Source organism: Eimeria tenella, genomic scaffold, assembly GCF_000499545.2.
Source record: "Eimeria tenella Houghton genomic scaffold, Eth_scaff38, whole genome shotgun sequence".
Classification (NCBI taxonomy): domain Eukaryota; phylum Apicomplexa; class Conoidasida; order Eucoccidiorida; family Eimeriidae; genus Eimeria; species Eimeria tenella.
Genome location: NW_013543302.1, coordinates 258,855 through 269,301, shown reverse-complemented (window position 1 = coordinate 269,301; position 10,447 = coordinate 258,855). Strand labels below are relative to the sequence as shown.

The window sequence follows — 10,447 nt, the reverse complement described above, 5'->3', positions numbered from 1 at the left end:
ACGAAGGCGGCTACGTTTTGAAACCCCCTTTGCTGCGAAGTCCTTTGAGGCCTTTTGACGCTTTAAGAGAAATGCCCAGCGAGGCTGAGGCCCTTCACTTCACAATCAAAGTGACTAGGGTTTAGGGTTTAGGGTTTAGGGTTTGGGGTTTGGGGTTTTGGCTTTGGGGTTTAGGGTTGAGGGTTTAGGGTTGAGGGTTTAGGGTTTGGCGTCGGTTTGACGCTTTAAGAGATATGCCCAGCGAGGCTGAGGCCCTTCACTTCACAAAGTGGCTAGGGTTTAGGGTTTAGGGTTTAGGGTTTGGGGTGCTGCTGCAGCAGCAGCAGCTGCTGCTGCTGCTGCAAGCGTGGCTGCGAGCCAGCTGCCGCGGCCTCCGGGAACTTCTTTAAACAAATTAGCAGCAAGAAATAAAAGCCTCCACGCCCCCTTCATTTCCCTCTCCATTCACGGCGCTAGAAGTCTGCTGCTGCTGCTGCTGCTAGTGGTGCTGCTGCTGCTGCTAGTGGTGCTGCTGCTAGTGGGGCTCCTGCAGCTAGTGGTGCTGCTGGCGCTGCTGCTGCTGCTAGTGGCGCTACTGCTGATGCAGCTAGTGGTGCTGCTGCTGCTAGTGGTGCTGCTGCTGCTAGTGGTGCTGCTGCTGCTAGTGGTGCTGCTGTTGCTACTGGTGCTGCTGCTGCTACCGATGTTGCTGCTGTTGCTAGCAGTTTTGCTGCTGCTGCTGCTAGCTGTGTTGCTGCTCAGGTTCGTGTTGTTTCAGCTGCTGTGGTTGCTGCTGTTGCTACTGCTCTCGCTGCTGCGGTACTGCGGCTGCTGCTGCTGGTTATTGACGATGCTGCTGCCGCTGCTGTTACTTTTGCTGCTGCTGCTGCTGTAACTGCTTCTTTTGCTGCTGCTGGTGCTGCAGGAGACACTTGCAGCTTCCGGACCCGAGCAGTTTCGAACAACTGCTTCAACCCCAGGCAAGCCCCTGTGCTTCTGCGGCTACTGCTGCTGCTGTCGCCGCTGCTGCTGCTGCTGCTGCTGCTGGTGATGCATGCGGGTGGGTTGGGGTGTACGTACAGGTGGGGGGACGAAGACGCGACTTTCGAGTTTTTGGTTTTTAATTCTTCTTTAGCACTTTTATTATTTCGAGTTTACACCACAGACGTCAGGCCCTACCTTTTGTGCTTCTCCTGCATGCCTTTGGACGCCATTCGCCCGGGGTCAGCCGAGGGTTTAGGGTTTAGGGTTTAGGGTTTAGGGTTTGGGGTTTGGGGTTTCGGGTTTGGGGTTTGGGGTGGGGGCGCCAAGCGCGCAGGCGGGGTTCAGTTCGAGTAGGTGATTCTGTTTGGGGGCTTCTGTCTTATTGCTGAATCAGGGTTTAGGGTTTAGGGTTTAGGGTTTAGGGTTTAGGGTTTGTGGGGTGTACGGTCACCGCAGGCTGCGCTGGGTGCCGGTTTACGACACTCGTTTTCGTCTTTTGCGTTTTTCTGGAATTTTGGTTTTTGTGCGAATCATAAAAGTGCCCCAGCCAGGTGCGAGGGTTTAGGGTTTAGGGTTTAGGGTTTAGGGTTTAGAGCTAGGTCTTAATGATTATTGATTAGCGTTTAGCCTGTAGGGTGGGGGGTTTATGATCTAGGGTTTACGCTTCAGCACTCAGGTTGAGGGTTCAGGGTCTAGGGTTTAGGACTTGGGTCGAGGGTTTAGGGTTTAGGGTTTAGGGTTTAGAGTTTAGGGTTTAGGGTTTAGGGTTTGCGTGGGTGTGTGCAGCTGCTGCTTTCGGAGAAGGCAGCGGCGCGGGTCCTGTATCGGAGGTTTCTTTAAAAGGATAAAAAAAAATTGAAAAATAAATAAAATAAATAAATAAATAAATAAATAAATAAATAAATAAATAAATAAATAAAATAAAATAAATGGCTATTAAACCACCAAACGGGGGTTTTGCTGCTGCTCTCTCTGGGGCCTTTTAAAAGGTATATTTTGAAGCACTTAGGGGCCCTGCTGCTGCTGCTGCAGCAGCAGCAGCAACAGCAGCAGCAGCAGGTCTTCAGCTAATGGCATTGTTTGTATTCATTTGCATTTACTTTTATTTGCTTTTTACTGGTTTGTTCTTTGCTTGTAGAAACAATAGAGTCCGAATTAAATGCGAGTCAACAGTGCTGCGGCCGCTAAACCCTAAACCCTAAACCCTAAACCCTCACTCGGCGGAAACCCTAAACCCTAGGCAGAAGCAACTGCATGCTTGAGGGGCCTCCGGTGTACATACACCTGAAACTGCAGCACTGCAGCCGCAGTCGGGAGCCTCACCGAGCTGTTGCTGCTGCTGCTGCAGCAGCAGGTGCTGCTGCCGCAGAAGCAGGTGCTGCTGCCGCAGCAGCAGCAGCAGCAGCAGCAGCAAATGCAGCAGAAGGGACAAGTCGCTGCTGCTTGTTTTTGGTTCTTTTTCTTGATTTAGACTTTCTTTGCTTCTCAGTCACATTTGCACTGTTTACTATTTATTTAATTTAGTTTGCCACTCAAAGAACTAGCCTTGGGTCTAGGGTTTAGGGTTTAGGGTTTAGGGTTTAGTGTTTAGGGTTCAGGTAGGCCGTTCGTTGCCCAAGTGTGTGGTTAACCGATGGGACTTCTGAGGCCGTGTAGGCCTGCGACTTAGGGTTTAGGGTTTAGGGTCTAGGGTTTACAGTTTAGGGTTTAGGGTTTGAAGTTTAGGGTTTAGGGCCTAGGGCCCCAAGCGGGAGTTTGGTTTTAGGGTTTAGAGCTACGGTCTAGGGTTTAGGGTTTTGAGCCAGCGCTTGGGGTTTAGGGCTAATTGTTTTGGGTTTGGGGTTTAGTTTTAGGGTTTAGGGTTTGGGGTTTGTGGTTTAGGGTTAAGGGTTTACTGACTGAAGCAGCAGCGGTAGCAAAGCTGGCTGCAGCGGCTCAGGGTTTAAGGTTTAGGGTTTAGGGTTTAGGGTTTCGGCGGCACACACAGACGTAAATGACCAGTTTTTGAATTATTTTTTTTATTTTTTAAATTTAACTAAATATAAAAACAATTTAAAATAAAAACAAGAAGAGAACAGCAGCAAGCGCTCAGAGGCCCCGGCGAGACCACCGGCTCTCGGGGCCCCTGGGTTTAGGGTTGAGGGTTTAGGGTTTAGGGCTTAGGGTTTAGGGTTTAGGGTTTAGGGTTTGTTTTAAAAGCCCTTTCCACACTTTTCTTCCTTTTTTCTTTGAATCCTTAACGCTATTTGCTGTCTAATTCATCTGCTGCCGCTGCAGCAGCGTCGATTGCGACCGCTCGACGGAAACCCTAAACCGTAAACCCTAAACCCTAAACCCTAGATCCTGGGCCCTGAACCCTAAACCCTTGATTTCCAATTTATCTTCAGCTGCGGAAGCTTCTTTCTTCCTCTTTTTTCGTTCCCAGGCAGCGTTTTAATCAAAGCTGGGCTGCCGACTGGGACCGCCAAACCCTAAACCCTAAACCCTAAACCCTGAACCCTCGACCAATGGGGGATCCCCCAGAGGGAGTTCAGAGGAACTCCTGGGTGTCTCAGAGGCTGAGTTGGTTGGGCAGCATAGCTCAATGGGGCAACAGCTCTTCTCAGCAGCAGCAGCAGCAGCAGCAGCTGCAGCTGCAGCTGCAGCAGCAGCAACTGCTGCTGCAACAGCAGCTCGTGCAGCAGCAGCTGCAGAAAACGCTGCGCCCCCAAACCCTCTTACCCCAGGGGGCCCCCGGGGGGCCCCCCAGTGAAACTGCACCCTATTTGTCTTGGCCACTGGGCAGCAGCGATTCAGTTTCAAAGTCTTCAAGTCCAACAGCAGCAGTAGCAGCACCAGCAGCAGCAGCACCGGCAGCAGCAGCAACAGCAGCAGCAGCAGCAGGCAAGCAGCAGCAGCGCCGCAGCACGGTGAGGGTGGGGGGCAAAGGCCGCGCTGATGAGGGTTTAGGGTTTGAGGGTTTTGGGGTTTCGGAAATGAAAAACATTCACAAGTTTGTGTTGGACTTGAACAAGAAAGCAGCAGCAAAGCAGCACGAGACGCAGCAGCAGCAACAGCAGCAAACAGCTCCGCAGCAGCAGCAGCAGCAGCAGCAGCAGAAGCCGCACTTCTTTAACAGCCACCCTTGTGGGGTTTTAGTCTTCGGACATCTGCCTGAAACAGAGCCCGAGATTTCCGTCTCTGAGTCCCCCGTCATGAGTGCGTCGAGGGTTTAGGGTTTAGGGTTTAGGGTTTAGGGTTTAGGGCTAGGGGTTTAGGGTCTAGGGTTTAGGGCTGAGGGTTTTGGGTCTGGGTCTAAAGTCTGAGGGCTGAGGGTCGAAGGTCAAGGGTTTAGGGTTTACCGGCATCAAATCAAGTGAAATCATTTTAAACCCCAAGCCCTAAACCCTAAACCCTAAACCCTAAACCCTAGCGCTGGCTTCTTGTTTCTCCTCCCTGGTGCGAAGCGCAGCGCTTGGAGCTGGCGCCTCAGGCCAGCGTTAACCCTAAACCCTAACCCCTAGGCGCCAACCCCTAAACCCTAAACCCTAAACCCTAAACCCTAACTTGTGGTTTGCGTGCAGCAACAATTCGGGAGTCTATGGAGGCTCCTCTCTGTCCCTCCATAGAACTCGACTGCTTCTTCATGGCTGCTGTTGCTGCTGCTTGTCTCCGCCGCAAAGAAGATGAAAAGTATAATGAAACAATTATGATGAGCCATGTGCTGCAGGGTAAGCTGCTGCTGCTGCTGCTGCTGCTGCTGCTGCTTCTGGTGTGCTGCCTGTCCTCAGGGCGCTGCTGTCCTGCCGCTGTTGCTGCTGCTGCTGCTGTGCCGCTGCTGTGCTGCTGCTTTTGGCGTGCTGCTCATGGCGCTGCTTTGCCGCTGCTGCTGCTGCTCCTGCTGCTGCTGCTGCTGCTGCTGCTGCAGGGCGGGACCTGACGGAGTACGAGTGGCCTTCTTTGCGGCGATCTTTCGAGTCCGTTTTGTCTTCTTTTGCTTCTCAATTTAAAAGATTAAATGAAATGCTGGAGGAGACAATGAGCGGCAAACAAACGCCTTTGAAAAAAGCCATGCGCCGCGAGATCGAACTCCAAAAGTCAGGGCTTAGGGTTTAGGGTTTAGGGTTTAGGGTTTAAGGTATAGGGTTTAGGGTTTACGGTTTAGGGTTTAGGGTTTACGGTGCAGGGCTTAGGGTGTAGGGTTAAGTGTGTAGGGTTTAGGGTTAAGGGTTAAGGGTTAAGGGTTAAGGGTTAAGGGTTAAGGGTTTAGGGTTAAGGGTTTAGGGTGTAGGGTTTAGGGTTTGCGTGCAGGCTGGAGGTGCGGGAGTGTTTGCTGCGGCGAAGTCGCCGCTGGGTGTGTGGGGGCCCCCGCAGCAGCACTTGTGCTGCGCTGCAGCTAGCTAGCTGTTTCTATGAATGGCTAGCTGGCAGCACTTTCCGGACTTTGGCTAGCTTCGCCCACGGAGTTCCCGCCTACCAGTGCGAACAGCTAGCTAGCCAGCACCTCCTCGCCGCGTTCCAGCTAGCCAAGCGTGAGCCCCTCCCTAGCTAGCTAGCTAGCTAGCTAGCCGGCTAGCCAGCTAGCTACCTAGCCAGCTAGCTAGCTAGCTAGCCAGCTAGCCAGCTAGCTACCTAGCCAGCTAGCTAGCTAGCTAGCTGCCTCGGTGGATGGCTAGCTAGCTAGCAAGCTAGGGCCTGGCTGGTCGGCTAGCTGGCTATCTGGCTGGATAGCTGGCTGGCTGCCTGTCTGGCTGGCTAGCTAGCTAGCTAGCTAGCTAGCTAGCTAGCTAGCTAGCTAGCTTCTATCTAGCTGAGCAGTTTCCAGCCAATCTAAATTTGTGCCTACGCAGCTAGCTGGATCCCAACACAGCTAGCTATCTAGCTCAGGGCCTAGCTAAACAGATATTGAGCTAGCTAGCTAGCCAGCTAGCTCTTAAGCTGGCTAGTTATTTTGCTAGCTAGCTAGCTAAACTGTTTTTAGCTAGCTAGCACCCTAGCTAGCTAGCTAGCTAGCTAGCTAGGGCATCTTCGCCGCCAGTTGCACAGAGCTCTCAGCTGCTTCGGCCCCCAGCCCCCGTCCCCTAATTAAATTAATTAATTAATTAATTAATTAATTAATTAATCAATTAATTAATTAATTAATTAATTAACTAATTATTTATTTATTTTTTTATTATTTATTTATTTATTTATTATGTATTGTTGCAGAACGTCTGCCTGCGCACCACGCGCTGCGGCTGGAAGCAGCAGCAAGCTACAGTAGTTTGCTGCAGCAGCAAATGGGGCAGCAGCAAGAGGCGCTGCAGCTAGCCAGAGAAGCTTTTAGAGAAGCTGCTGCAGCACTTGAGGACTTGGAAGAAAAAGAATTCAAAGCAGCAGTTCAGGGTCTTCGGGGTTTGCTGCGGCTCATCAACTGGTGGGCCAGCGACACAAAACGCGTGCTTATTTCCCCCTAAACCCTAAACCCTAAACCCTAAACCCTAAACCCTAGGCCCTCGACGCCGAAGGGGCAGCACACGGACTTGCTCAGGGATGTTCGTTTCCAACAACTTTCCCCAATACGCGACACGCAACTCACCCGCTCGTTCCTACCCACAAACCCTAAACCCTAAACCCTAAACCCTAAACCCTAGGGTTAGGCCGTGGGCCCGGGGACCCGCACCCGGCTAGCGCCAGGTGCCGCCAAGGTAAACCCTAAACCCTTTTTTCTGTGGCGGATGCTCCTGGGTTTGAACAAACCCTAAACGCTTGCAAAGCCCTAAACCCTCGAGAAACCCTAAACCCTTCGTGGGGCCTCTCCACGCCTGCGGCTGCCGACCTGAAACCCTTTCCTTGCTCCAAATTCAGGGTTTAGGGTTTAGGGTTTAGGGTTCAGGGTTTGGGGTTTAGCTATCTGCTACTGCGTTTCTGCGGCTGAACTTCGAATCTCAAACCCTAATGACTTCATTTCTTGATGCTTTTTTTTGCGTTCCTACAAGCAAACGCCAAACCCTAAACCCTAAACCCTAATTTGTTCGCCCGCAGCAGGGCGCTTCAAACCCTAGTATTCAAACCTTAGGGTTATTTGGGAGTTCTGAGCTTAGGCCACGAGGTCAGAGGGTTTAGGGTTTAGGGTTTAGTTTCGAAAACCCTAAACCCTAGAGTCAAAAACCCTAAACCCCAATATATCGCGTCCGTCCCTTACAGGCAAGTGGAGAGTGACTGTTAGGCATACCCGTTTGCCCGCTAGGGTTTAGGGTTTAGGGTTTAGGGTTTAGGGTTTAGGGTATAGGGTTTAGGGTTTAGTGCACAAGCAGCCTCTTAGCAGCACAATTGATTTAACAGAACAATTAATATTTATTTGAAGTAAAAATTAATATATTTTAAATTAAAATGCATTTAAATTAAGATAATTAAAAAATAAATTATAAAAAATCAAAAACGACGGCGGCAGGATTCGAACCTGCGCGGGCAGAGCCCAGTAGATTTCTAGTCTACCTCCTTAACCACTCGGACACACCGCCAGGCCAGCCGCAGCCACTTCAAACGAGGGTTTAGGGTTCAGGGTTTAGGGCTTACGGTTTGGGGTTTGGGGATTAGGGTTTAGGGTTTAGAGTTTGATGTAGGATCTCGGGGCATACTCGAGACTTTGCACGCTCTTGGGGTTTAGGGTTTAGGGTTCAGGGTTTAGGGTTTAGGGTTTGCACAGGGCGTCTTAGGAGACTCTAGGGTTTGGGGTTTAGGGTTTAGGCTTTACAGTGTAGAGTTTAGGATTCGGGGCTTGAAGGGTGTAGGGTTTAGGGTTTACAGGGTTAAGGGTTTAGGGTTTACATACTTTAGCCATTAGGGTTTAGAAGGCGTAGGGTTTGGGGTTTAGATCCAGGCTTGTATTGGGTCCGGAGTTTCAACTAAGATCGGAAAAGAAAGATTGAGGGTTTAGGGTTTAGGGTTTGGGGTTTAGGCTCAAAGACAAATATTTATTTTTTTATTTAGGGTTTAAAATTGTGGCCGGCAGAGAGCTGCTGCTGCATGCAGCTGGTGCTGGACTGTGGCAGTTTATCTGTGAGGGTTTACTGAGGGTTTAGGGTTTAGGGTTTAGGGTTTGCGTTACAAAAGAATGAAAGACAAGGAAATGCAGTCAGCAGGTGTCCGCACACGCCAAAACCGCTTGCACACAGGTCTCAAAATGTACCCCTAAACTCTAAACCCTAAACCCTAAACCCTAGCCAGTGAGCAGCCTAGGGCCACACTAGGAAAAAACGGAATTTGTCCTTCAAAGGATTTAATTGATGAAATACAAAAGAGTAAAAGATCAGTTCTTCAGTTTATATAATCTCCCGCAGCAGCAGCAGCAGCAGCTGCAGCAGCAGCAAAAGGACTCCAAAATGAATTCTTCCAATTCTTTTTTCAAAAGCGACGGCGGCAGGATTCGAACCTGCGCGGGCAGAGCCCAGTAGATTTCTAGTCTACCTCCTTAACCACTCGGACACACCGCCAGGCCCGCTGCAGCCACTTCAAACGAGGGTTTAGGGTTTAGGCTTTAGGGTTTAGGGCTTAGGGTTTGGGGTTTGGGCTTGAGAGCGCCGCTGAACGCCGGTCTTAGAGTTGTCTTCAGGTGGAGGGTTTAGGGTTTTCGGTTTATTGCTTAGGGTTTAGGGTTTAGGGTTTAAGTGGTTGAGTCTTCCTGCTGCAGTCACGCGGTGTACATACACCTGAACAAGTACCTGCAGCGCGTTAGAATCATTTAATTGCGAAATAAAATTAAATTTGAAGTAAACTTTAAAAATAAATAAATAAACAACTCGTTTCAGCTTCAGGGCGCGGCAACTCCCAAACCCTAAACCCTAAACCCTAAATCCTCGTTTGAAGTGGCTGCAGCGGGCCTGGCGGTGTGTCCGAGTGGTTAAGGAGGTAGACTAGAAATCTACTGGGCTCTGCCCGCGCAGGTTCGAATCCTGCCGCCGTCGTTTTTGGAAAAAGATTTTAAAAAATGTAAGAGAGAGATGAAAAAGCAGCAGCAGCAGCAGCAGCAGCTGCAGCAGCTGCAGTACCGGCAGTAGCAGCAGTAGCCAGCACAACGAGCTGCAGGTGGTGGCGGATGCAGCTGACGCTCCAGGTGCAGCAGCTATAGCAGCAGCCACAGCAGCAGCAGCAGCTACAGCAACAGCCGCAGCGGCAGCAGCAACACCTGCTTCTGCTGCTGCAGCACCAACTATTGCAGCTGCTTCCTTGCTGCTGCTGCAGTACAATGAAAATTTAAAGGCAGCAAATAAAGGAGAATAGTGCTTGCGGGTGTGCATATGTTTCTTCTTCACTTCCATTAAAACCCGAGCCAGGAAAAACCCCAAACCCTAAACCCTAAACCCTAAACCCTGAAAAACCAGCCCCAGCAGACACCCTCAAGCTCAGAGCTCAACCCGTAAACCCTAAACCCTAAATCGTGGTTGGTCCAAATAAATGGTCCATCACCTTAAACCCTAACCCCCAAACCCTAAACCCTGAACACCCAGACTTAAACCCAAAACGCCACGACATAAACCCCAAGACCTAAACCCTAAACCCTAAACCCTAATCCCTGCTGAGACCTGATACTGACCTCATCCGTATCTCCTGTAAAAACAAAGCAAAATAAACGCACACACCCCAAATGGGGAAACCCTAAACCCTAAACCCTAAACCCTAAACCCCAAACCTTAAACCTTAGACCCATCAATTTTCTTCTGAGTAACTCCCGAGTAAACTGGAAAACAACTAAAAGTGTTTTAATTTCGAAGAACGTTTCTTTTTAAATTCAAAAATAAAAAAAGAATTAAAGAAATTAAAAAAGCTGGTCCACTTGTGGCGGTGTGTCCGAGTGGTTAAGGAGGTAGACTAGAAATCTACTGGGCTCTGCCCGCGCAGGTTCGAATCCTGCCGCCGTCGGTCTGGAGTTTTCAACCCTCAAAAAGGGTTTTTAAATTATTTATTTAATTGTTTGCAAATGAATTCCAATAAATTCAGTTTCCATCTTTTTAAACCGCTTAATTAGCCTCATTGGAAGCTGCAGCAGCAGCAGCAGCAGCTGCAGCTGCTGCTGCTGCTGCGGCGGCTGCAGGCAACCTGTCGGCGGCGGCAGCAGCAGCGGCGGGGCCCCACAGCTGCGGAGCGGTTCTAAATAGGTAAAACGCATGCAAAAGAAGTAAATTAAAAAGTGTAAAAGATAAAAAAGAATTAAAAATGGAAAATAAAAAAGCAATTAAACGAAAGCGACGGCGGCAGGATTCGAACCTGCGCGGGCAGAGCCCAGTAGATTTCTAGTCTACCTCCTTAACCACTCGGACACACCGCCATGACGGCCCCGCTTTATTTGAACTCATTTTTGAAGAGTTTGAATTAAATTAATTATTTAATTTGTTTTAATAAAATAGAAAAATAAATAAATCCTTTTTTGCTGCCGGAGTTCAAATTCAAATTCGCCGGCGGGTTCTGCAGGCGCTCCGCGCTGCATGCACGGGGTGTATGTGCAGCTCGTCGAATGGCAGATCGA

At 49.8% G+C, this 10,447-nt stretch overlaps 1 protein-coding gene across 1 annotated transcript; it reads left to right on the top strand.

Moving 5' to 3' along the window:
• Positions 1 to 3,470: 3,470 nt before the first annotated feature.
• ETH_00014865 (uncharacterized protein) lies at positions 3,471 to 7,640 on the top strand (the record flags this gene model as incomplete). Its single annotated transcript, XM_013376639.1, has 6 exons — positions 3,471 to 4,161; positions 4,527 to 4,673; positions 4,871 to 5,039; positions 5,254 to 5,474; positions 6,151 to 6,358; positions 7,631 to 7,640. The coding sequence occupies 6 exons, from the start codon at positions 3,471 to 3,473 to the stop codon at positions 7,638 to 7,640; spliced, it is 1,446 nt and encodes a 481-aa protein (XP_013232093.1).
• Between the last annotated feature and the right edge of the window lie 2,807 nt (positions 7,641 to 10,447).